The 27,073-nt window shown below is 55.9% G+C and overlaps 1 protein-coding gene and 2 long non-coding RNA genes across 4 annotated transcripts in view; 2 read left to right on the top strand and 1 right to left on the bottom strand.

Moving 5' to 3' along the window:
* Window positions 1-27,073, bottom strand: part of AKNA (AT-hook transcription factor) — a 53,219-nt gene that overhangs the window by 21,330 nt on the left and 4,816 nt on the right. Inside the window, exons 1-7 of one of the 2 annotated variants that reach the window (XM_012768819.3) lie at window positions 22,802-22,909; window positions 16,717-17,106; window positions 12,485-13,551; window positions 10,657-10,731; window positions 4,026-4,182; window positions 3,169-3,323; window positions 636-695 (exon numbers count right to left, since the gene is read on the bottom strand). In XM_012768819.3, coding sequence (XP_012624273.2) covers window positions 636-695; window positions 3,169-3,323; window positions 4,026-4,182; window positions 10,657-10,731; window positions 12,485-13,551; window positions 16,717-16,993 — 1,791 coding nt within the window. In that variant the 5' untranslated portion in view covers window positions 16,994-17,106; window positions 22,802-22,909. Of the gene's footprint in view, window positions 1-635; window positions 696-3,168; window positions 3,324-4,025; window positions 4,183-10,656; window positions 10,732-12,484; window positions 13,552-16,716; window positions 17,107-22,801; window positions 22,910-27,073 lie in introns of those variants that run through there. The other variant, XM_012768820.3, reaches the window with a different exon arrangement.
* On the top strand, window positions 13,192-17,390 carry LOC142861014 (uncharacterized). Its single transcript, XR_001155180.3, has 3 exons — window positions 13,192-13,278; window positions 14,977-15,074; window positions 17,307-17,390. It is a non-coding gene; the product is annotated as an uncharacterized LOC142861014 (long non-coding RNA).
* LOC105873689 (uncharacterized) lies at window positions 22,952-24,594 on the top strand. Its single transcript, XR_012922128.1, has 3 exons — window positions 22,952-23,191; window positions 23,680-23,824; window positions 24,455-24,594. It is a non-coding gene; the product is annotated as an uncharacterized LOC105873689 (long non-coding RNA).

Raw genomic sequence — 27,073 nt, forward strand, 5'->3', positions numbered from 1 at the left:
ACCTGTGCGGACCGTCCCCTCCTTTGAGCCCGACACTCCAGCCTTGAGAATTCACCTGCTGCATACCGGGCCCCCGGCTGATGCAGCAGGAATCTAAATCACATATACGACTTGGCTCGAGTTGCCTACGACTCCACAGTCCAAAGGAAATAGGCCAGTAAGAGTTCTATTGAGGGTCTCTTCACCCTTTTTTACCATAGTATCCAAACTTTTGGCAATTACTTTTTATAATTAAAAAAGAGAGAGAGACTTACAGAAAAGAAAGGGAAGCAGTGCAGGACAGTGACGGTGACCCTGGACTTGGGAGGCAGACAGACCTGGCTCCAGGCTCAGCTGCCTACTAGCTGGGTGGCCTTCGAGTCCCCTCTCTGGGCTTTGGTTCCATCCTGGTCGCACAGGGGTGACGACTGTAACTGCCTCACCAGGTTTTGATGACGATAAAATAACGTATGCTAAGAGTTGAACACAGTGCCCGGCACGCCACCGTCACTGCTTCATAAGCGGTAACTACTGTGACATAATGGCTATTATCACGGGACGCTAAGCCAGAGCTGTCTGCCCTAAAAGGAGACACTGTGTCCGGGACTGTCTGGTCTGTCTCGCCGCTCATGGGCAGCTCCTGAATCGGATGGTACCTTGAGCTGGTCCCGGGCCGAGAGCCGTCCTGCCCGCAACAGCCGTTCAAAGGACTCCACCTGGGCACGGGGGTGGGAAGGAAATGTGCTGTTACTAGAGTCCTCCAGACCCCCACACCCCGCCACATTCGCGCTGTGTAGGAGGAGCAGGGTCTGGCCGCAGGACATGGGCTTCCTGCCAAGCACGGAGAGGTGGGTGCTGGAAACAGAAACTCTACCACCGGCCTCACCCATGGCAGCCTTGGGAAAAATCAAGGTGGAACCTACAGGAATTTATCGACAACAAAACACACTCACTCAAGTGCGTGAAGGCCTATGAGCCAGGATATTTACCGCAGCGTGGATGGAGGGCAGGGGCAACTGGAAATAGCCTAGATGCCTATCCATGGAATAGTATGCGGCCAGCAAAAAGATGAAGGCACACGTGTATGTTCTGAGGTATAAATGCCTCTCAGATCTGTTTTTCAGTGTCAAATCAAGGTACAGAGCAATGTTTATTATGTTACCATCTGCATAAAATATACAGAGAATAAAAAAGGAAAATCTATGCTTATATATGACAAACTATCTCTAGAAAGATTCAAGAAACTAAAACATTACTTGCATTGGGGGAGGAGAACCGAGTAGCCGATAGGAATGGGAAGGAGATTTCTTACTATATGTTCCTTGGATCCTTTGAACAATGTAAATTCATTGTCTATCCAAAAATACATATCCAAATGTAGGATAGGAAAAAAAATCAAGGTACAGTATAGTTTACATACTTATGCAACCATTTCTACAAATGCATGTGTGTGCACTGAACATTTTTGCATGGGTGGGAGAAAAAGACATTTTTCGCTGAATATGCCCTTTGCACTGTGTGGCAGTCTTTACCATGTGCATCTATTACCTTTCAAAAAAAATTTTTTAATTAGAAAAAAAGAGAAAGTGATGATTTGGGTTCATTTTTATAAAAGCTTTAGATCAGTGTTGAAGCATAATATAGAAATTTACATAATTATAATACATAAAATAGAAATGTAGTATGAACTACACATGTAATTTATAATTTTCTGATAGCCACATTCAAAGTGTAAAAAGAAACAAGTGAAATTAATTTTAATAATATATTTTATTTAATACCAAATTTCATTTCAACATGTAATAATATAAAAAATTATTAGGGAGATACACTCTTTTCACACTGAGTCTTTGAAATCTGGCATGTGTTTTACACTCATGGGACGTTTCAGTTTGGAATGGCCCATGTCAAGTCTCGATGGCCACATATGGCCGGTGGCTCCCATATCGGACGGCCCAGCTCTGCATCTTTAGGGCTCAGCTGGTACCCCAGCTCCTGCTGCATGTGATGACTTGGCTTTGCTTTATTTTATGGACAAAGAGGACAATATCTCTCCAGTTACAGGACCATGAGCAGTGGAGATAGAAAGGAATAAAGTACCTGTGCATGCTACGCCAACGTGGACGAGCCTTGAAAACACCATGGTAAGTTTCAGCAGAAAAGGGCAAATACCATATGAATCTATTTATATGAAATGCCCAGAAAAGGCAAGCCCAAAGGGACAGAAAGCAGCTGAACAGCTGCCTGAGGCTGGGGTGGGGGAGGAGGGAATGGGGAGTGATTGCTTAATAGACATGGAGTTTCTTATGGAAATGTTCTAAAAACTGATAGTGGTGATGGCTGCATGAACTGTGAATATACTAAAAACCACTCAAGTGTATACTTTAAATAAGTGGATTGTATGATATATGAACTATCCTTCAATAAAGCTGTTAAAGAAAAGAATGGTGGTGTTTCTCTGAAGGAATTTGTTTTACGGATGTGGTGGTACATGCAACTATTGCATTTCCCTCTTTGCATCAGCAACTAGGAAGCTCAAAGCTAAACGTGTCACTTGGTGAAGAGCTCAGGGTCCAACAGCACATTTTGTTTACTTCACCCCAAGTTAATTAATTTTTTTCTACCCTTACTTCCCCTCTGCTTTAGTTTCCTCACTTCCGTTTTCAGAATGCAGTTAAAATGTATGTATTTTCATAAGCCACTTTAAAGCACTTTTGGAATAAAGCGAAATGTATAGTTATAAATAGGCCTGCAAACACTTCATGGTTACTTGGACTATTTGATGAAAATATAAAGGCCCTTTGAGAGGTGACTGAGAACTGATTTCTCTAATGAAATGAAGACACTGGTGTGATTTATCCTGGAGGCAGAGTGGAGGGTCTGCTCCCCTTCCAGAATCCTGAAAGAGCTGAGGGTCTCCTGGGAGACCATCTCAAGCACAACTGGAGGGATTCTGGTGTGATGCCGAAAGGGGGAGTTAAGCCTAGTACTGGAAGACAAGGAGGAGGCTGGGGCGTGTGGCCTCTAAAATCAGGGGAGGCTCCTGATTTCGAGACAGCCAAGCTGACTGGGTGCAGAGGCAGGGGCACGACAAGTGAGTGTCCCAGACAGCCGCCGCCCAGGCAGGCAGAGGCTCTGCTCTCTCCAGGGGGGTTAAGTCTCTCGGAGCAAAGCCGGGATTCCACTCACCTTGGCCAGGAACCGGCTGGCCTGTGAGGCCAGCACCTGGCCCCGTCCCGCCGAGGGCTGGTCCTTGGCATTGCCTTGGTGCTCCGAGAGCCACCCTGGGGCGGGCACGCAGGTGGGCGAGGAGGGGCTCAGGTCTCCTCGAGCCGCTGGCCACCCTGGAATACACAACCGCTGAAACCTAGGTCGAGAACAGTCCCTCCAGGGGCTGACAGACAGGCTGAACCTCAACATCACCACCTCCGTCACCGAGGCAGCTCGACCATCCCGTGTGCCGCCTCAACTGGCAGAGGAAGGGCAGAGCGCCGCCCGCCACTACAGCGGGGGACGCGGTCTCGTTCTGCCCCGGATCACACAGCTGGAAGGAGCAGAGCCACGCCAGGCCTCGGCTTCCCAGCCACCAGCGTGTGCTCTGACCCAGGGTCATGTGGGTTCAGGGCCCGGCCCTCCCCCCTTGCCCTTCATAGCTGTGTGACCTTCGGCATGTCCTCGCCTCTCTGAGCCTTGGTCTCCTTAACTGCCGTTGGGTAACGACAGTGCGCCTCACCAGGGGGACGTGGGATGAACCGAGATCACATGTGCCAAGGCTTAGTACGGGGCCTGGCCCAGTACGGCCTCCCGAAGGACAAAGTTCCCTGTTACGCAAGGTCACCGGCACGCCAAGTGACAGAGCCGGGGCTTCCCCCACTGGACACTTTCCACAGCTCTGTTTGGCCCTTTCCAGTCGCAGGGCCCAGAGCGGGGCCCTGCCTCCCTCCGTCCCCTGGCCTGAAGCCGGAGCCATCCTCAGACCAGCCAAGGTCCCCCCGAAGCAGGATCGCGGGCAGAACAGCCCCAGGCACACTCCTCCCCCGACTCACCTGAGGCCTCGGAGGCCTGGGGGTCCTCTGCGGGGCCGGGCCACCGCTGCGCTGAGCGGGGCTGCGGGATGGTGAAGGACAAGACCTGGGTCCCCTGGGGCACCGTCCCCGAGTGGAAGCTGCGGCTGGGCCGGGGTGGGTCCGAGTACAGGGTCACCTGAGGAAGAGGAGGGCACCCGCAGGGCTTCAGGTGGGGCCGATCTGCCGAAGGCCTCATCTTCATCCAGCAAACCTGCCCACAGTAACAAACGTGCCCTGCCAGGGGAGCCCTGGAGCGGCCACACCCTGGCTGGAGGGCTCACTCGCTCTTTCAGTTCCCCTGACAACGGGGCAGGCCCGCCGTCCCCACGGAGACACAGAGAGGTTAAGTCATTTGCTCAAAATCTCCAGCTGACGAGTCCTTGGACCAGGATTATTATGACACTGTTCTACATAACCCCAAAGCCAATGGTTTTCCACCACCGACAATAATTTTTATTAATAATGCTTGTTATAATTATATTATAATCAACACACTGTATAATATAGAACATAATCATCTCTTAATAACAAACATAAATATCTCCAATAACAACTATTATTATATTGATAAGGGTGGCAGCTAATGGCTGTCTGAATGAATGAGTGAACCGTCACGTGACCAAACGGATCTGCACTGGCAGCAGAGCTCCATCGTGTGAGGGTGGATTTAATAAGGCAACAGCCCAGTGTGCGAGAGAGAAGTCTGGAGTCAGGCAGGTGGCCCGGGAAGACCTTCTGAAGCTCAAACACAGAGGGACGCCACGTGCCATACAGCGGTTCAGAGCAGAGTTTGGAGAACCTTGGTCTGTTTTTGTAAATAGGGTTTTACTGAACACGGCCGTGCCCGTTTGTTTATGTATGAGCTAGAGCTGCTTTTGCACTCCAGCAGGGGAGCTGAGCAGTTGCAACAGACTGTCTGGTCCACAGGGCTGAAAATATTCACAATCTGGCCCTTTACAGAGAAAGTTTGCCAACTCCGGCTTAGCTGTGGGCTCCGTGGTCAGAGCCCAGGCTCACGTTCACGTTCAGGCTCCACCACTGCACACCTCTGAGTCCTGCTTGACTCAATTAACCTCTCTGTGCACAAAGTAAGCACTCAATAAACAGCAGCCACCACCCTTACGGTCATCACCATCCTCACCACCACTGTCCTCACCATCACCATCCTCACCATCACCATCCTCACCATCACCATCCTCACCATCACCGTCCTCACCACCACCGTCCTCACCGCCACCATCCTCACTGTCACTGTCACCATCACCACCACCATCCTCACCATCACCATCCTCACCATCACCATCCTCACCGCCACCGTCCTCACCACCACTGTACTCACCGCCACCATCCTCACCACCACCGTCCTCACCACCACCATCACCATCCTCACCATCACTGTACTCACCATCACCATCCTCACCGCCACCATACTCACCGCCACCGTCCTCACCACCACCATCACCATCCTCACCATCACCGTCCTCACCATCATCGTCCTCACCATCACTGTCCTCACCATCACCATCCTCACCATCACCATCCTCACCACCACCGTCCTCACCACCACCGTCCTCACCACCACCATCACCATCCTCACCATCACCATCCTCACCACCACCATCCTCACCACCACTGTCCTCACCACCACCATCACCATCCTCACCATCACCATCCTCACCATCACCATCCTCACCACCACCATTCTCACCATCACCGTCCTCACCATCACCATCCTCACCACCACCGTCCTCACCACCACCGTCCTCACCACCACCATCACCATCCTCACCATCACCATCCTCACCACCACCGTCCTCACCACCACCATCCTCACCATCACCATCCTCACCATCACCATCCTCACCACCACCATCCTCACCATCACCGTCCTCACCATCACCATCCTCACCATCACCATCCTCACCACCACCATCACCATCCTCACCATCACCATCCTCACCACCACCATCACCATCCTCACCATCACCATCCTCACCATCACCATCCTCACCATCACCATCCTCACCATCACCATCCTCACCATCACCATCCTCACCATCACCATCCTCACCACCACCATCCTCACCACCACCGTCCTCACCATCACCATCCTCACCACCACCGTCCTCACCACCACCATCCTCACCACCACCATCACCATCCTCACCACCACCATCCTCACCATCACCATCCTCACCACCACCATCCTCACCACCACTGTCCTCACCACCACCATCACCGTCCTCACCATCACCGTCCTCACCGCCACCGTCCTCACCATCACCATCCTCACCATCACCGTCCTCACCATCACCGTCCTCACCGCCACCATCCTCACCATCACCATACTCACCGCCACCGTCCTCACCATCACCGTCCTCACCATCACCGTCCTCACCACCACCGTCCTCACCACCACCGTCCTCACCACCACCGTCCTCACCACCACCATCACCATCCTCACCATCACCATCCTCACCACCACGATCCTCACCACCACTGTCCTCACCACCACCATCACCATCCTCACCATCACCATCCTCACCATCACCATCCTCACCATCACCGTCCTCACCGCCACCGTCCTCACCGTCACCATCCTCACTGTCACCATCACCTCCTCACCACCACCATCCTCACCATCACCATCCTCACTGTCACCACCACCATCCTCATCATCACCATCACCATCCTCACCATCACCATCCTCACCACCACCATTCTTACCATCACCATCACCATCCTCACCGCCACCATCCTCACCGTCACCATCACCATCCTCACATAGGCACGGAGGCAGTCCGTGGAAAAACTGCACTCCGCCTCTGTGGCTCCTGCTCATCGTGATGGCAGGTGGGTTAACCTTAACTGCCCGCCGCTGCCAAGGTCGGGGGTGGGCCGCGTGGGTGGCCCTGGTGGGGGGGCTTCCTGCCTAAGCTGCTCTCCAGGTCCTGGCTGCCGCTGAGAAATGGACTCCACGTGTGGCTGGGCCCTGCTGCCTCCCCCTCTCTCGGGCCCAGCCTCCCTAGATGAAAACAAGGCTGGATTTTCCTAATCCCCTCTCCATCTGCTCAGAGCCGCCTGTGGGGGCCTGCCATCAGCACCCCTCCTCCTGAGGTGACCCCAATCCCAGGGGAGGCCCAGCCCTCTGACTCGCTTCCCGCCCGGGGAGCGCAGGGAGCGGCAGCTCTGAGCCGGGGGGCCGGGACGCTGCCCTTTGTTTGGGCAGCCAGGAGGAGCTGAAGCAGAGAAGCCGCAGGCCCGTGCAGAAGCCACGAGAAGCGGGCAGGAGGGGTGCGTGGGTGGCACCTGCCGGCTGCTCAGGCCTGTCCCTCCCAGGACCTGTCCCCCGGACACAGCCGGACCCACCCTGGAAACCTAGGGTGCCCCTTTTAAGCCCAGGTGGCCCTCGGTGCGCCCCGAGACTGCATTAGCCCCTCGCGGCATTCTGTGAAGCTCAGTCGTGATTCTGTGCGGGTGGACCCGGCAGTTTGGGAAAGATCGGGTTAAACGAATGAATATTCTCTGCACAGATGGATTTCTCACCAGCCTTTAAAATGCTAATGGGCTTTGTGAATGGGGCAGGAGGGGGGGTGGAGAGCAGGAGTGTGTCCCCCTCCTCTGGGCACAGGGACCGCCCTCCCCCAACCCCACCGGGGCTTCTGGACCAACCAGTGGCCATCAGAACACACCGAAAAAGGTGGCTTTACGTTATGCCCCCAATCCTTTCTGGGGTAATTTCCGGTCACCTCAGCTCTTCCAGATGTCCCTGCAGCTGGCATGGGGGGAGGGGACAGGGGAGGTGCCAACATGGCAGCAAATGCAGTGAGATCACCAAACACTCTGGCCAGAGGCCAGTGTGTAGGACAGAGTCCACCAGTGACTGCTGGCCAGTACTGGCTCCCTGCCCCCACCCAGGCCCCAGGTCCACTGGCGTTCCCAGGCCAGGCCTTGGGACTCCCTGGTCAGCCTCCCTCACTGCAGACCCTACGGCTATTCGGTCTATGCCTGTGGTGTAAACAGCGGGCTTCAGAGCCAGGTTCAAACCCCTGCTCTGGCACCTACGTGCTGAGTGACCTTGGGTCAGTTACTTACCCTCTCTGTGCCTCAACTTCCCCAACGGCAAATTATTAATACTTAGGACAGCTTATTACCATCTTATGACTAAAACCACCATCAATCGGCCTCGTCCCTATGCCTCTCCCACGCCCCAGGGCCAGGACCTGGGCCAGGAGAAGCGGGGGTAGGGGGGCGGGGGTGGCACCAGGGGTCAGGCAGATGACCCAGGCAAGGGGAAAGAACACCTGCTCTGGGGTCAGGCAGATGTGGGTTTAAGTCCCAACTCCGCCTCTCGCACCAGCTCGGGATGTGAAGCAATGATACGAGAAGCTGGCTGAGCCTGGGTTTCCGCGCGTGTGGAGAGGCTCAAATGAGAAGACCCTTCGCCTGGGGGCTGGCACCTTTGGCCGCCCGGCGATGTCAGTCTCCTTTGTGCATCCCCAGACATTGCTGCCATTCGCCCGCTGGGCCTGGCCCGGGTGTCCAGGACAACGTCCCCAGCCTGGCCACTTCCTGGGTGGGTCCAGCCCCCACATGGGCTCTGAGCAGAGCCAAGGGGCTCAGAAGTCCTGGAGGCCACTGCTCAGCTGCAGGGCGGGGACGGGTGGGGACGCCTCTGTGCAATGGCTCCCTGAGGCATGCTCTGAGCGGGGAGCTGTCCTGGGGTCTCCCAAGCCTTGGGGTAGAGAGCGCAGAGCCCTGGATGGAGTAAGGAGGTGCAGCTGCTGCAGTCCCACCTCCCCCCAGCCCTGTGGGACTCAGGCGAGTCCCCTCGTGGCTGTGGGGCTGTGTCCTCTGCACCCTGGGACAGCAAGACTGTCCTACCCTGCTCCCCAGGCAGCCGTGAGATTGGGGGCGAGGGCAGAGTCCAGCTGAGCTGGGCTCACCCTCCCTGTGAGGACAGCCCTCAGGCCAGCAGTCCTTTTTCCAGAAAGAGGGAGGGAACTGGTCCTGAACCACCCACCTTCTCTCCTGGGACACACACACAAGTGTGCACACATGCAAACACACGCAAACACACACATACACATGTGTGCACACACACACACACGAGCCAGGGGTCTGGGCTGCCGGCCAGGCCAGGGTGCCCGCACATGGGGAGGGCCCTGAGTCCTAGTGGGTCAGGGAGGCACCATGAGAGGAGGTGCCACAGCTGCCCCCCCCCCCCCCGTCCTCCCTGCCCGTGGCTGTCACTGTCCCTGGCATACGACAGGCACTCAGTAAACACCTTGCAATAGTAATATTCCCTAACTCTCACGAAGCGCCTGCCACGTGCCAGGTATACCGACTGGCACCTGTAAACGCGTGCAGGAGGAGGGCAGGGAAGGAGGGAGGGCCAGGACGCTCCCAGCCTCCACCCCTGCCCACCCTGTGACCTTTGGCAGCCTCTACCCCAAGTGGGGCCCGGGTTCCCAGACTAAAATGGGGAAGCTGAAGGGTTTGGGCCTGATGGCCAGTTCCTTTCTCCTCGGACCTTCTAGGAGTCTGTGGCCATGAGAATGTGGCTTCCCCAGACAGGATGACCCACCAGGCCCCTCTGTCCCCTCCCAACTCCCTGGCCCTGGCATCCTCGGATCTGGATCAGCAGCTGAGAGAGCTGGAAAGAGCCTTGCTGGCACCCAGGAGGGAGGGCGGATTAGCCCCCTTTTACAGACGTGGCCAGTGAGGCCAGGGGAGTGGCTCTACTGCGCTGGGGAATGGGTGGGGGACTCTGTTCTAGAACAGGCCCTTCTGTTTCTCACCTGCCTCCACCCATGCGCCCCAGAAGCACCTTCTAGAGCTGAGAGAAGCAGCTGTGGCGGGGGAGGGGCCCTGGAGCATTAAGGGGTGCAGGCGGGGTGGGGTGTCTGCCTCTCTGTGCCTCAGTTCCCACCCCCTCCTCCACTGCAGCCTGGTGGGGCAAGGGGGGTGGGGAGAAGCAGGAAGCCATGAGGGGCCACCGTAGGCCCACTTCCTCCCTCATCCCAGAAAAGAGGAAGGTCCCAAGTGCAGAATTCACAGCCTCCTCCCAAGACGGCGTGGGGGCTGGGCAGCGCGGCGGGGGCTCCCTGCGGTGGGGCGTGCACCCTTCATGCTCCCCTGCCTCACGCTGGCAATCAGGAGAGGCAGTGGGCACGGAGAAAGGCAGAGGTGTGATCTGGGAAGAATCAGGCCAGAAAACGAGCACCAGAGCCTGCAGAAGTGCGGTGCCACTCCCTGGAGGCTCAGAGAGCCCGAGTGACGCCTTTAAGGTGACACAGCTGGCTGGGGATGAGCCCAGGGGATCTTACTCCAGAGCCCAGCTAGAAGCAGAGAACTTCTGGGGAAACTCCTGGGCACTCTGGGTCCCAGCATTTGAGGACATCAAAGCCCATCAAGCGGTAAATGACACAGCCCAGGGAGGGGGAGGTTGCTGCCCAAGGGCACAGAGGGACCTTGGGGAAGAAGGAGGACCGGGGTTCCACCATCTCCAGGGCCCCGACGGATGCAGGAGGCAGTGGCTGTCCTACAGGAAAGTGTCATCTCCTGGGGGGACCCAGCCCCACGCCGCCAGCCCACCCCAGCCTGGTACCTTGGCCCCCAGGCGCAGCTGGTCGATGGTGTTCTCGGCCTCCGCGTACTTGGTGAGGAGCCGGTGGTAGTCTTCCTGCAGGAGAGGGAGAGCAACGCTGTCACACCCGGGCACACGACACAGCCCTCCTTGCTGCGAGACCCAGGCAGGCAACACCCCTCCGTGGGGGCTTGTGGCTTCCTCGGAGTATACGTGCTTGGTGGTGGGAGCTGAGCAGAGCAGTCTCCAGGCTCGCATGCAAGCAGACCTCCACGCCCAAAATCTGCAGCGTCAGAGGCAGCGGGACAAGTCACCTGTCCCCCTGACGAGTCTGGAATTTGGGCCTCCAGCTGGTTTACTCTGCATGACCCCTTCACGCAGGGCCACCGCTTTACTCGTCCAAATCCCCTGCCCGCCTGCCGGCTCTGCGGGGTGAGACCCGTGCCCGTCCTCCCCACGGCTCCACTGCCAGTGCCTAAGTAGTATGTGCTCAACAAGTATTTTCTAATGGCTGATGGAGTGAACCACGCGGGCGTCCCACCGTAGAAAAAGAGAAGCCTTGAAAATCACAGTTCCACCTGCTCAGAGTCCCTTGCCTTAAACACGCCCAAAGAGCTTCAAGCAAAAGAAGTCATTACAGAGAAACAGCAAGGGCAAATGTCACTGGTCACCTCTGAAAGATGGGAGGGAGCTGACTCACTGTTCTGAAACGAGGACAGAACTGAGCACCTCTCCCGTCTTTCCCGTACAGGCGAGAACTTGGTCATCAGACGGCTGGTGAGGGAAATTTTCACTTCTTAAATTGCTAGCCATGCATGCGGAAGGAGCGGCCTGTATTAGAACGCTGCCATCTTGTCACCCCAAGTGAAGGAAAGACAGGGTTAAGGCAATGACCCCGGGGGGGGGGGAGCTGCTCACATCACAAATGTGGCCGCTGAAGGCAGCACACAGGCCACCCATGGTGTGCTCTGGTCAAACCTCGTGTCTCACAGTCTAGAGGGGAAACAGTCTGTAAACAGACGCTTCCAATCCGAAAAAGCCCCTAAACCTACCGACATCCAGGACAGAGAGAGGGCGACGGGACGCATGAAGAGCCAGCACAGCGCATGTCGGCCAAGTGCAGAACGTGGGCAACTGTGCAGGGCAGATTGATTCTCTCAACAACTAAAGTGCAAGGAAGAAGTAAGAGACAGAACGGACGGAGTAGAAGAGATTCGAAAAAAGAAATGCAAACAAAACGAAAATGAAAACAAAAAGGGAGCAGAGACTTGCAAGGCACACGGGTCGTGTGTAGTGCAAGAGCCGTGCTGGGATTCTGGTTCGAGCAGACCCGAGCGAGCAAGCCGTTTATGAGACACAGGGGTCTGAACGCTGGCTCGATACTGATGGCATCAAGGACTGGCATTGACATTCAGGTACGATAATGGTATCGTGCTTGTGTTTCAGATAAGGTCTTTATCATTAGACACGCACACACTAAAGTGTTTTTGGCAAAATCATCGGATGCCTGAAATCTTGCTTTGGAATAACCCAGTGGGGGTGAGCAGGGTAAGTGGGGGCCGTAGATAAGGAATGTCATCAGGAGCCGCTAACTGTGGGTGCTGGGTACACAGGGGTTCATTATACTATTTTTCTCTTGCATATGTTTGAATTTTTTCATAGCAAAAGCTGAAAACAAACAGATCATCCTTGAAACACGAGTTCAACAGTGGGCCTGGGTCTGTCCCATGGCTCCGGTACCTCCCCCTCTCCCAGCAGAAGGCTCCAGGGTCACCCCACGGCCTCCCCCACTCATGCAACCTGCATCCCAGGCCAACAGGTGCCTTGGTGACAGACACACCCCGCTTACCTGGAGCTGATGGACCAGCTCAGTGGCCTGTTCAGGCGTCTGAAACTCTTGGGGTACCCTGGTGCCAGCGTGGGCAGCAGGCGTGTCCCTCTGCAGGGATGCTTCTCCGCTGCTCAACAGCACCTCCTGCACAATCTCGGCTGGTGACTTGAAGATGAGGGGCCTGGCAGGGCCCTGAGGCTGCCCGTTGTGGCTCCGGGACTTGGGGGGGCGGTAGCTTTCATCTTTGGGGAACCTCACCCGGGGCCCCACCTTGGAGAAATCAGGGAGTGGGTAGTTCAGCCGACCCCGGCCGTACTTGGAGGCATCAGAAGAGGAGCGGCCAGCCAGAGTGGCCCCCTGTGCGGGCGGTGGCCTGCCCTGCTGAACTGGCCTAGGCCCGGGATTCAAGGGGCTGGTGGAGCCAGTGAATCGGGAAGGGGGTGGCTTAGGTGACGTCTTTGTCTGTTTCCAGGTTTGGTCCTCGGGCTGAGGGCAGGAGAGGCTGGCGGTTCCTTTCCTCCATCTATCAGTGGGATCCCGGGGGTTCTGGGCTGGGGGTGTTAAGGGGTCCTGGAATTCTGTGGGGGTTGCCCAAGCAACACAGCCTGCAGTTCTGTCGTCTGGGTTGAGGAGGTGGTGGCCGGCGCCCTGTGGCAAGGTTTCTGCCAGGGCACTGGGCTGGGGGACGTCGGTCTCTCCTTCCGAGGTGGAGTCCAGGCTGTCACTAGCGTGGCCGAGGCTCACAGTCCCACTGCTCCAGGACCTTGATGAGCTGAGTTCAACGACCGGGTTGACCTCAGAATGTTCTGAAGGTTTGTCTCCACTGGCCTGGTTACTGGAGGTCACCCAGCCTCTGGCCTGCCCCTGCCCCAGGACCACAGGGCTGGTGTTCCCATTGTGCTCCGAGCTGTCACCAGCCTCACAGCCCATCTCTGGGGAGCTCCCTCCAGCGTCCTCAACCTCAGGACTTCCGAGGACCCCATCTCGCTCCTCTTCAGTCATGTCTAAGTGCTGCTCCTGCTGGGGGAGCCAGCTGAGAAGCAAGCTGGAACCTTCTGGGCTGTCCACATCTTCTGCTTCAATCTCTGGAAAGAGAGGTCCTCACTGCTTAGCACACGCCAGGTCTCCACACACCGTGCAATGTCACCCCAAGTCACTTCAGCTCTCTGGCTTTCATCTGCTCATCATGTGGGATTGTAGGAATCCCAGTGAGCCCCCCATACACCCAAGTGCTTGTGTGACACCCCCTCTGGCTGCCTCAGAGGTCCTTCACACTCAAACCCCAAACTCGGGGGTCCCTCCGGTGTGTCTCAGCTCAGCAGAAGCTGCAAGAGCCAGAAGTCTGGATGGCATCTTTGCCATCTCTCTCCTGCTAACCCCTCCCCCAACCCAATCTGTCAGCTGCTCCTGCCGCGTTGCCCCCTACAGAGCTTACAAGCTCATTCACTCCTCTGAAGCCCACCACCGCCACCACCTGTGCCCACACCGTGTCCTCTCCCGCCTGGACCGCTGCGGCAGCCCCCGCATCGTCTCCTTGGTCCTTTACTATGTTCCTACGGTCCCTGCCACTCTGGCCCCATCAGCTCTCCTGATCCATCTCCCTCCACAGCCCCCTTGGGTGTCCCTGCTGCTCCAGGGACATACACCTGGGGAGGCCAGGCTGCCACCAGGGTGGGTGAGGTTCATGGTCCTACTGCTCCAGGACCACCCCGGGGACTGTGACTGTGCTCCCTCCCCTGCCGGGAGCTCTCTCCCTCCCTTGCCTAGTTGACTCCTATCTGTCCTCCAGGAATCAGCTCAACCTCTCCCCCATCAGGGAAGTCTTAGGTCCTTCTGACTTTGGTCAAATTCTCCCTTTTATAGGCTCTCATATGACAGGCTACCCCTAATTTGTACTTATCACAGTGGCAGTGACCCACTTATTCACGTGATTATTTCATTCATATTTGTCTCCTCCCCTATGCTGCAAGTTCCATAAGGGCAGGGACACTCTCTGTCTTTGTTCGCTGTTGCATTTGCAGAGTTGGTACCCAACATTATTTGTTGACTGAACAGAAAGAAGGAAAGAAGAGAGGGAATGAGGGAGGAATATAAGCTATGTAAAGCTCCCAGGAAATGCATAGTTGTTGTAATTATTATATAGCAGGCACTCAAGAAACATTCATCCATCACCCACCCATCCATCCAACCATCCTTCCTTTCAACCACCCATCACCTACCCACCCACTCACCTGCCCGTCATCCTCCCATCCATCCATCCATCCATCCATCCAGCTATCCATCATCCATGCAGTAAATGTTTATTGAGCACCTGCTCTCTTCTAAGTCCCTGTGTTGGCCTTTGGGACAGATCAAAAGTTTGATGAGACACAGTGGAGGTACCACCAAGCATGGACTTTGCCCAGGCACCTTTGTCATAACCCTTGCATCACTCTCTGCTCCTTGGTGCCCCTTCTCCTACCCCTGGCATCTCCACATCCCTTAACCACTTAGGTCATTCTTATTTACAGCACACATATGAAACCTAGAGAGGTTAAGTAACTTGCCAGAAATCACACAGTGGTTCAGAGCAGTCCTGGATCTTCAAACCCAGGCCCCAGCCATACAGGTGAGTTTGCTTCTGCCCCTGGGGTAAAGAGCATGGGCTCTGGAGCCAGGGAGCCCTGGGCTCGATCCTGGCTCCTCTGACCCCTCACTGGGGCTGTGGGCGAGTGGCTGGCCTCTTTGGCAGTCCTTATTCTAACCTGAGGCTGGACCCTCCCACCTGGCTGAGGGTGGTGGTGGGAGGAAAGGAGGGAGGGCTGGGCCCAGCCCTGTGCCTGGCACACAGTAAGGGGTTACATCATAGCAGGGCATTACCACATGACCCCAGGAAGAGATGCCTCAGTCCTGTCAACCCGGTGCTTCTCGGTCACCACTCCCTGGTGGAGAGCACAGACACGGCTCTGGGCGGGCCATGGTGGGCACACCCCGCTGTGGGCAGATCAGGCATGTGAAACTGTAGGGGACAGAACCCGCCACCAGCTGCTGGCTCCTCCACCCTCCACGTAGGGCCTGCAAGATCCATAGGATCCCAAAACTGGGGCAATCAAAGAACAATAGCTACCACGTATCAAGATTTTACTATTCTCAACCATATTATTGCTCCCATTTCACAGGTGAGGAAACCAAGATTCAGATAGAAGGAACTTGCCAGGCAAAACTAGGAATTTAGGCTGGGGGCGGTGGCTCACGCCTGTAATCCTAGCACTCTGGGAGGCCGAGGCAGGTGGGTCACTCAAGGTCAGGAGTTTGAAACCAGCCTGAGCAAGAGTGAGACCACATCTCTACTAAAAATAGAAAGAAATTAATTGGCCAACTAAAAATATATAGAAAAATTAGCCAGGCATGATGGCGCATACCCGTAGTCCCAGCTACTTGGGAGGCTGAGGCAGGAGGATCGCTTGAGCCCGGGAGTTTTAGATTGTTGTAAGCTAGGCTGATGCCATGGCAATCTAGCTGGAGCAGCAGAGTGAGACTCTGTCTCAAAAAAAAAGAAAGAAAGGAAAACTAGGAATTTAGTCCAAGTTGGTCTCCATGCAAAGAGAACAGTTATTGCAGAAAACAAACAAAAAATACCAACATTTCCATTGCTAATTGGGATTTTAAAAAGTCTTATAAATGGGCATAACCCCTGGACCAAGTAATTCCAATTACCAAAGATATTATCAAGTCAAGTGTGTAAAGATGTATAAATGACATTCATCTCTGCATTATTTATAATAGAAATAACTAGAAACTATTAAAATGCCCAGCGGAAGGACACTGGCCCAACAAAGTGCAGGATATCCACACCGTGAAATTCTCTGCAGGCATTAGGAATGACATGTGCGAGAAGATTTGATGAGCTAGGAAAATCTTCATATCTATTAAGTTAACTTGAAAAAGCAGGTTTCAATGGAGTATGTAGAACGCTGTTCCATATTCATATCACATTTGCATCGCCATACATATGGAATAGAGTGCTTATCTGAGGATAGGGTGGGATGAGAAGTAATTTTTAATTTTATCTATTTTTTGCTTATATTTTCTGATTTTCTGAAATGAACAGTATTACTCATGCTTTAATTTAAAAATTTAAAAATTTTAAATTATAGATTTTGTAGAATTTAATTAGAAAACCCAAAGCTCCCTGTACATCCCTCCCCTTGCCAGCGGGTGGGCTGTTTGGGGGACAGGACACCCCTAAGGGGGTGGAGGGTCAGTCTCACCTTCTCCCGAAGACGCCCCTGACTCAGGGTCCTGATGTCCCTCAGGCTGCAGGTGTGGGTCCCACTCCGGGGGCAGCAGGCACCGCTGGGCCAGGCGGAAGTCCTCCAGGAGCTCGGGGCTGGTGGCATCGGGAAAAGGCCCCTCTTCCCCCCAGCCTTGCACACCCCTTCTATCTGCATCCTTCTCCTCCACCCAGGCCCAGCGCCGCCGCCGGGGCCGGGGCCCCTTCCCCAGTCCAGGTTCAGCCCAGCGGATCTCAGTCCCCGAGCTGGCCATCGGGCATGGCCAGGGCTTCACCTGGGCCACTTCATCTTTGGGAGACAGGGCTGCCGCTGGGGGCCCCAAAGTCACCTCCGGCTCCGTTCAGCACCAGCCATCCTGCCTGTGGCCTGTCAGGGACACAATGAAGGGGTAACATTAATCCTCAAGTCCCCTTCATTATTCAGACAAGAAGTCACAAGCAGGAACTCTGGACTCAGACAGCCCAGCTCCATCCTCCCCCTCCCCCAGCTGTGTGATTTGGGCAAGTCACTTGGCCTTCCTTTTCTTCACCAGTAAAATTGGGATAATAATTCCTCTCTCCCTCCAGGGATTTATAAACTACCTGAGACATAGGACGAGGAGCCCAGCGGGCAGCACACCAACCAACAGATGTTCGGGGAGGGCCAGCTACTCACTGCGTGCCCGGCCCCAGCTCCGTGCACGGGCACAGGGCACAGGACACAGGACACAGGGCACAGGGCACAGGCCCTGCTCACGGCAGAGCCAGTAGCCCAGGAGGAAGCACACAGACAACCAGCAACTACAAATCCAGGTGAGACGTGGTGGGGAAGTCAGGACAGTCCCAGTTTGGAAGCCACTTTCTCTGGGATCCTTCCCTGACCTCCCTCCATAAGAATTCAGACTGAGAAGAGGGGAACAGGGAGCAGAACATTCCAGTGCCCCAAATAATTGAAAACAGGCACTCAAACACATACGTGTCCACACAGGTTTGGAGCAGCTGCTCACGTAGCCCAAGGTGGAAACAACCCAAATGTCCGTCAATAAACAACTTGTGGTATCTACATATAAAGTAATATTACTCAGCCATAAAAAGAAATGAAGGAAAAAAAAAAAAAGGAATGAAGTCCATACATGTGCTATAACATGGGTGAACCTCAAAAACATGCTAAAAGAAAGATGCCAGACACAAAAGGCCACGTATGTTAGCCTGATACCACAGATACGAAACGTCCAGACCGGGTAAATCCGCAGAGAGAAGCGGATTGGCACTTGCCAGGGGCTGGGGAGGGGGGCAGTGACTGCTGAATGGGACAGTTTCCTTTTGCAGTGACACGAGTGAGTGCTTTGCAAGTAGACAGAGGTGGTGACTACACAACATTGTCAATGTACTAAATGCCACTGAATTGTTCACCTTAAAATGGTTAGTTTTATGTTATTATCTGAATTTTACTTCAATTAAAAAAAAAAGCCTTCCAGGCCAGGGAACCTGGGGGCAGGAGGGAGCGAGCCTGCCAGGGACTTTCCTGGACATGGAAGTGGTCTCCCTGGTGGCTGTGGTTAGGAGGACACAGGGTGGGTGACACTGCGAGCAGGGGGTGGGCAGGGCAGGGGTTGGCCAGACCCAGGAGGGCCTCTCGGGGCCTGCCCAGGAGTTGGATGCGCCTCCCGGGCACGGAGAGTCCCATCATCGGTGGCTTAGAAGTTTCCCTCTGGCTGCTCTAGGAGGATGGGCCAGGACAGGGGAGCTGGCCGCATGGGGACTTCAGACGGCTGTGGGGGGGACAGGGCGGTGGAGAAGGGCTTCCCCTTCCTCCGCCTTCCTTCTATTCTCTCCTTCTTCCCTGCTTTTCCTTCTCCCTCTCATCTCCTTTCGCCTCCTCCTGCTGTTCCCCCAAGCACTTCCTCCGTGCCAGGCACTGTGCCAGGCCCCGGAAACACAAAGCTGACGCAGAGCGGGCCCGTCCCGCCTGGGAGCTCCCGGCCATCGGTGTCAAAGGACTGCAGCAGGTCGGCGTGGTAAGGTCCCCCAGGTCAGCTCATGTAAAGTCCTTCTTCTACAGGTGGGGAAACTGAGGCCCAGAGAGAGGAGAGGCCTTGCCCAAAGCCACACATGGGTCAGGCTGGGGTGAAAGTCAGCCTCCTGGCCCACGGTCCCAGCTCTTCCCTCCACGCTGTGGCCAAGCGGAATATGACTCCTGGCCTCCCAGGACAGACGTGTCTGTGTTTATCCCATCGGCCTGGCCTCGTGAGCACTTGGATCCTGGTCAGGGGCCTTCATTTGCATGGTTGGGAAATGTCAGCAGGCGGCTATTTCTGGACAGCAAGTTCCCCAGGGAACAGCGCAGCCCGAGAAAGGCTGACTTCTTAAGGGCTGGGGTAGGGACAGTCTTCCCTTCTTGGCTGCAAGTGCTGCTCTGTGAACGGGGGCTCAGAATTTCTATCCTCTCGCCCTGCCCAGTCTTCCTCTCTGCACCCCCAAACGCGGAGCCCCAGAACTCCCTCCAGACTGCCCCGTGTGCTGCTCCCAGCCCCACCCGCCCACCACATGCGCTGTGCCCGCTCTGTGTCGCCTGGCTAGAAGCTTTACCCACGTGTTCTCCATCTGCCCTCCCACAAACACACAGGGTAGGTCATAGGAAAACTATTTTTCAGATGACAAAACTGAAGCTCAGCATGGAACAGTGACTTAGCCAAGATCACCCAGGTGGTTAGTGCCAGAGCAAGATCTGCAACTGTCAATTTTGGCCCAGCTGTCTCCAGTTTTTTTTTTTAATCACACAACCCATCAGAAAAAATATATTGGTTGCACACCAATATATATTATACATTCCCCGTAACTTTATATACATGTGTTCTCACGCTAATACATTATATGCATTAGAAATAGTATTTCCAAAAGTAAATTACAAGGATGCAATAGAAAACAAATACAGCTGACCTTGAACAACATGAGTTTGGACTGCACAGGTCCATTCATAGGTGGATTTTCTTCCTCTTCCGCCACCCCTGAGACAGCAAGACCAACACCCCTTCTTCCTCCCCCCCTCCTCCTCAGCCTACTCAACACGAAGACAAAGAGGGTGAAGACCTTCATGAAGATCCACTTGCACTTAATGAAAAGCAAATATATTTTCTCTTTCTTATGACTGTCTTAAAAACATTTTCTTTTCTCTAACTTACTTTACTGGAACAACACAGTATATAACACACAAAATATGTGTCAATCAACTGTTTATGTTATCAGTAAGGCTTCCGGGCAACAGAAGGCTGTTAGTAGTTTTGGGGAGTCAAAAGTTATATGTAGATTTTTGACTACATGAGGGTTGGCGCCCCAACCCCCACCTTTTTCAAGGTCAACTGTATTTTAAGTAGAAGTTCGAACCCTTGCTTCCCATCTTCTGCAGGGCCTGGGCCCCTCCTGGAAATGGCTGCCAGTGATCCTAAGCTTGAGTGTGCTTGAGAATCCTCTAAGCATGCAGATTCCCAGGTGGACCTGCAGAGAGACTGCCCCAGTGGCCCCAGGACAGGGCCCAGGAATCTGCATTTCAAACCAGGGCCTCAGGCAGGACCCACCCTTTGACACTCACTAGCTCCTCCTCCCACGGCAGGTGCGGGAGGTGCTACACTTTAGCCGTTGTTTTTCTCTTTCTGAAGTCCCTGAGGAGGAAGGGGCCAGGGGAGATGTGTGGTTTTCTGACTTTTTAAAGGGCTTTTTTCTAGCCCTGCCACAGAGCTGCCTGCCCAATCACGACGCCTGTGGGTGCACAAAGAGGAACATCCTGTCTTCTGGGATGACTCAGTCTTCGCAGAAATCTCACTTTAGGAGCCCGTCAGAGGCAGCTGCGGTTACCGGCTGGAGTTCTGCACCTGCCGCTAAGGCACCTAAACCTGTGAGTCCTTCCTGAGCCAGCCTCTGTCTTCCACGACAATTCCATGCCAGCCATGGCCCTCGGTGCCATGGAGCCTGGGGCTGGCTGGTCAGCTAGCTGTCAGTCAGCAAACACACCTTAGTGCCAACCACATGCCAACCTCAGGCTGGGACGATGCTGTGACAGAAAAGCAGACCAGGTGACCAGGTTCAGGCCCTGGTGCTGCTGCTATTTATGGTGTGTGGCTGGGCTTAGATTTTGCTCACTGTAAAACAGGGAAAACGCCCCCTGCTCTTGCTACTGCAAAGGGGTATCGCCCTGCTAGCTGGGCTGGGAGGCAGGGGGCAGGGCTAAAAGCACTTCGAAGTTCCCAGTTGACTCAGCTCCTGAGGCCAGCAGCCTCAGAACCGTCACCCTCCCTCCTGCTCCCTGCGGTCACCTTTCAAAGTACCAAAGATACATACTGAGCCCCTAGTGGGTGCAAATTAACTTTAAAGAAAACCAAACAACCACCTATGACGCCCTACTATATGCCAGGCACAACGTAAGACACAAGGAATACCGAAAAGAGTAAAAGCGTTCCCAAACTTCAAATGGCAGGGGACGGGACAACACAGAGGGGATATCGAAGAAGGAAGCTTTAAGATGGGCTTGAGGAAACAAGAGGGCTTGGGGGTGGGAAAGGCAGGGCTTTCCAGGCAGAGGGAACGGCATGGGCAAAGGCACGGAGGCCTGAAAGTAGGAACTGAGCTTGCAGGAGAGCCCAGGGCGGGGTCCCTGCACCCAGGCAAAGGCAGGGTGCCCAGGGCAGCCTTGATTAGGGCAGCAGGGCTGTCCTGCAAGGGCATGGGTCTGGTGAAGGCTCCAGCCGTGTGAGCTGGCCCCAGGAGAGCCGGCCCCTTTAGGATTAGGTCCCCGCAAGGAGTGCCATTGGGCTCAGGGTTCCCATCAGCCCTGGAGAAACTGGCCCCACAAGGAAGTACCAGTAACTGTCGCTCTTCCTTCTGTACATCTCCCCCTGCCCCGTGCCACCCCTGCAGCCCCGGCTCTCCTGGGTCTAACAGACACCCCCCCCAACCCCAAGGTGTCTTTCTTTAGTGTCTCTGTCCTGGGTGGGACAGACTCCTCTTCCCCACCACCCCCACAGAGCTCCTTTGCCCACGGCCCCGCCATTCCAAAACTGAGGACCCTTCCTTTAGGCTCAATCACTCCCAGCTCCATCGCTGCCCACAGTCTCCCAGGTCCTCCTCTGCCGGCACCGCCAGACAGCCCCCACCTACACCCTCTGAAGCCCCTTCCCATCCAGCCAGGGCTGTCTAGGGCACGCCCCTGCTCCCACCCTACTCTGACACCTCCCAGGTAAGGAAACTGAGGCACAGAGAAGTGCAGCCTGGGGACTCAAAGCTGGGGTGCCACGACTCTGAAAGCAAGGCTGTCAGACCTGGGTGGGGCGGGATGAAGGGGAAGGAAGACCCCCCCTCAATTCAAACAGCCGAGCCCTCCAAAAGGGCTGGGCTGTTGGGCCCAGCCCCCCACCCTCCCCCCAGCTGGCAGGGCACAGACCTGCCCTGCTCAAGGGGTTTCCACCAGCTGTGTAGAAATCAGTCCCACAAGGAAGCACCAGCCACTCCCCTCCGCCTGTCCCCTCCCTGCCCCCAGCTTGCCCAAGCAGCAGAGGCTGCAGAGAAAGAGAAACGGTGCCCTTGTTGCTGCTCTGGTCCCCATCCCCAAGGCTGAGCTGGGTCTGCTGGCCCTCGGGACGTCTTTGGCGCCTCTCCGCGCCCTTGCAGCTGGCAGAAGGGGCCACTTCTTCTGTGGGCACCCCCATGCTGTCCTGGCCTGCTCCCTGTGGCCGCATCCTCACCGAGGCCCCTTAGGAACCCATGGCACTAAGTCTCATGTGCAGATGAGGACACCCAGGCACAGAGAGGGACCACTGCTTGTCCAAGTTCACAGGAGGTCAGAATCAGGCTGGGACTGGAATCTGGCATCCTGAAGCTTGATGAAATCCCCTAAAATCCACCCCTGCTGGGGGGCCAGGCTCCCCCACGCTACCGCCTTGGAGAGAAGTGGTGCAGCTGCAGCAGCTGCAACTTCCTGGCTGGGCTGGGCTGGGCTGGGCTGGTCCGGCTGCCAGGACTGGCCGGAGAGTCAGTGACTGGCCCGTCCAGGAGGAGGGTGGCCTCCCGCCTCCTCCACCCCAGCCCCTTACCTCTCTCTCGCTCCACCACCATCCCGCCGGCCCAGGCTCAGGGGACCTGCCTGAGAGGTCTTTGTTCCAAACCTGGGGAGCCCCCTGCCTCCATTGCGCCCTGGCCCGCCTCCAGGCCCGCTCTGCCAGCCGCTGCTGCTCGCAGACAAGCATCGCTCCCTCCTCTCCCCGCCCCTGCTGCGGCTGGGGCCGCCTCGCCTGGGCAGGAAGCGCCCAGCCTGATTTCCTACAAGTGTTTGTCAGAAGGAGGGGGTTTGTCTGCCTGCAGAGCCTGAGCCAGCGAGGAGCTTAACCCCTTGCGGGCCCTCTGCAGGTCTGCGCCGGCCAGGAAAGGACTCGCACAGCGCCTGATGTCCCCGGCTTGGGACCATCTCCGCCAAGGCCCTTGAGGTACGGAAGGGGAGACCAAAGCCCAGAGAAGGTCAGAGGCTTGGCCAAGGTCACAAAGCATGCCAAGCCTGGGAGGAGGCCTCCAGCTGCCTCAGACCTCTGGGAACTCCTTCCGTGCCAGGCCCTTCTCAACCAGGGCATGCCCCTGGCCGAGGCCCGCTCCCTCACCAGGCCTCAGGGGCCATCTGCACAATGGGCGTGCAGGCCCAGGCTGCTCCTGCCCTTCCAGCTCTGACTCCGTGTCCTGTCTGCCAGCATGCAACCCAACATCTCGGGGAGGCTGCCAGTGCTCCTGCCAGCTCACCCACTGTCCTCACCCCAACGGGGGCCTACAGCCAGCGTGGGATTGCCCAGGCTGTGTGGAGGTGGTGACCTGGCTGATGGGGTGAATTCCCCAGGTCTCACCAGCTGCTGTCAGGGGACAGATTTATCCCGACGGCCAAGCTGCCTTTTCCCAAGCCCTGTTCCTCCCATTCCTTCATCCACAGGTACTCGCTGAGGTCCTGCCACCTGTCAGGTGGCAATAAGGTGGCAGTCCCTCTCCCAGGCTGCTTTTGGTAGGAGCAATGTCCAGGGCTGATCCCAGACCAAATAGAACCCATCTCTGGGGATCAGGGATTTTAAGTTTCCCAGGTGAGGCGCTGGCAGAGAGTAACGGGTCACGGAGGAGGGTTATGGGATGGCCAGGGAGGTCTCTGTGGAGGAGGTGACATTCAAACAAGAGCCTGGCAGGAAGAGGGGGCCAGAGCAAGCCACAGAGGCTGGGGCAGGGTGTTCTGGAAGGGCCAGTGCAGAGGCCCAAGGTGGGCGCCAGCTGGGCTTTCCCTGAGAGCAGCCAGGCCTGAATGCCCGAAGCAGAGCCACGTGGGGGTGAAGGAGGGGGCCCCCTCTGCCTGCACACAGGGCTCCCAGCTCTGCCCCACCTGTGACTCAGAGGTTCTGAGTCGGGAAACAAAAAGGAAAAGGAAACTTCAGGCCTACGCAGTGTCCAAAAAGCCCTCCAGGTGATTCTGCTAAACTGCAGGTGTAGGAGAGAACAGTGGCTGTTGCCATCCGTGCACCAACTCAGACCTGAGTTCAAACCCCACCCCACTGCCTGCCTGCTCTGACCTTGGAGGCTTCCCCTCTCTAAGCCTCAGGCGACAGAAGAGGAGCCACCTCCAGGGCTGCTGTTGAGATGCAAGGAGGTAGCGCCTGCCAGTGCAGCCCAGGGGCCTGGAACGTGGCTGCCATTTACTGTGCTATTTTATTCCTGTTACTCAGGTACAGTGTCTGTTCTCCTCCAAAGGCTGGATCTTAATACCTCCGTGTGCCTGGCACGCTGTTTGTGGCTGATGAACGTGTTTGCTGAATGGATGAATGGATGGATGCACTGTCCCAAGGTCAGCTTGCAAGTACTGTTCCAGGTGTCCTCACATCCCAGTGATCACCCCACGCCCCTACCCCCTTCCCCACCTTTACCCACAACCGGGTGTCAGGCTCCACCCGCAGCCCCCAGGCCAACGTGGAGCAGAGCCAGATCCCACTGAGGCCCCTCCCCGCTGGCTCTGGCGACCATGTGGGCCATTGTGCGAGGGGCAGGCCTCCCTGACACCCTGTCACTCACTCACCCTCCCTCCCTGGTCATTAGCCCAGGCAGCACTGCCATCAACGCCAGGTGGCTGCCACTGCTGGGCACGCCCCGTGGCCCCTGGATAACCCCAAGCCCATCTCAGGGGCAGCCACTTAACCCCAAGGAGACCGGCCTCCAGTGTACCCTGTGCAACCTCCGTGCCTCCCCCAAGCCTGGCAGCCTCCTCCCTGCCTCTGCTCGGGGGCACCGCTCTTGGAACACCACCCCCACCCACAGGCCAAATTCCTCACACATGCCCCAAACTGAGCTCGTAAGGTCGCCGCCCTCCACACCCACCCAACCGTAGTCGGGGCCACCTTTCACCCAGGCACGCTGCCAGAACTGTCATCCCGGACTCTTCCCGCTCCTCACCCCCCAGAACCCATCCACCGCCAACTTCCGGTGACTTTATTTTCTAGACCTCACCAGAATCTGTCCCACCCTGCATCTCCACATGGCCTCCTGCGTCCGCCTTGCCTGGAAAGCTCTGGGTCCCCTAATCCATGCCCCACACTGCACCAATGGCATCTTCCAAACACAGGTTTCCAAACACGCCCCTCCACGCTTAAAGCACTCGGATAGCTGCCGTCCCTCTGAGGAAGACGATGCTACTCCAGCCTCCTCTCCCGCCACCCCCTGTGCCCTCACCCAGCGTGCTCCTCCCGCGCGGGCCACCTTGCTGTCCCTGGGACAGATGTGCCCTGCCCCTGCTCCCTGTTACCCTCCAGGCAACTGGCAGGTCTCGGCACCGGCCTGCCCTCCTCGGGGCTCGCCATTTGGAATTACACTCGGTGTGTGATCATTTGACTAATGTCTGTCTCTCAACTCGGTTTGGGGCCCTGTGAGGCACTCCCCGTCACGTCCCGGTGCCCAACACACAGGCCCTGTACCCCATAGAAACCCAGAGCCTATGTGCCGGATGATCCACTAAACCTGAACCTGACCCACCCTCATAACAACCCAGTGAGGCTGGCGAGCCGTCCCCATTTTACAGCTGGGTAAACAGAGGCCCCTAGAGCCCAAGCAACTTGCCCAAGGTCATGAAGCTGATGAGCTCCAGTGGAGTTTCAATCTCGAAAAGACCAGCTCCTGCTGAGCAAGCTTGGAGCTCACATGGCGGCAGCCCGCAGAGATAATGAGTACCTGCCCACAAGCAAATCCAGAGCGGAGCTTATTACTAGCTAATTGCAATGCACTAAGCCAGTGGTCCAACTTTATAGCGAGGCCCTGGTTCTACACAGACAGAGCCTTTGGTTTTCCAAAGTGCTTTCTCATCCTTCATCGCACTGGATGCTTAAGAATGGCATCGGGAAATGGGCATGCCAGGAGTGTTACTGCATTGCAGAGATGGGAAAACTGAGGCCCAGAGAGGGAAAAGGTTAGATCCCAGTCACCCGATAAAGAAACAAGAACAAAGCAAAACAAAAAAACTGGCCCTTATGGCTAGGGCTTGCGCACTCTCCCCAGCTACAGGCCCACTACAGGCCCACGTGTGGCCACACCTGCACAAGGCCACCAGCCCTCCATGGCAGCCCAGCAAGCCTCAGCCACTCGCTCCCTCTAGCCTCTGGGTCACGATGTTCTAGCGCCACGGTGACAATGTCTCACCCACTTGCTCATGGCCCATCCACTCAACCATCCCTTCCCTCTCTCCCTCCCTCCATGATCATTTCTGAGCCCCACCTAAGTGTCAACATATTAACCAGACTGGAAGGTAGCTTTCTAATTTTTTTTTCCTTTAAGTATACAGGTGTGGCCCAGGACTGGGATGGGCCACACTTGCTGCCATGACAAGCCCCAGACAGCCAACCCCTCATACCAGATCCTGAGGCCCAGGGGTACAGTGGGGCCACCAGGCTTCTCAGCCACCCCCATGGAAACCAAGAGCTGGCAACTTCAGGAGCCCTGGGGGCTAAAGGCTGTGTTATTCTACCTTCCACCCCTCCTTGGGCTCCCTGCCTCTCCCTTCCCTGGAAAAGACAGGAAAACCCACCCTAAGATTCCCCCTCTCCTTCCTGCGCAGGCTGCTGAGTCTAGCCCTGGAGTTAAAATCCACAGGGAGTCCGAGGCAGAGAGGAGGCAGGTCAGGATTTCAGGAGTGGAACACGGGGAATGGATGGAAGCCTATCTGGGAAGTGGAGACCCAAGTTCCAGGCTGAGTGACCTGTTCCTCTGAGCTTTGGAACCTGGGGGCTTAATGAGATTATCTCTGAGGTTCTCAGAGATTATCTTCTAACACTAAACCTCCTGGATCCTTTATTCCCTTTGCC

This window comes from Microcebus murinus, chromosome 12, assembly GCF_040939455.1.
Source record: "Microcebus murinus isolate Inina chromosome 12, M.murinus_Inina_mat1.0, whole genome shotgun sequence".
Lineage (NCBI taxonomy): Eukaryota > Metazoa > Chordata > Mammalia > Primates > Cheirogaleidae > Microcebus > Microcebus murinus.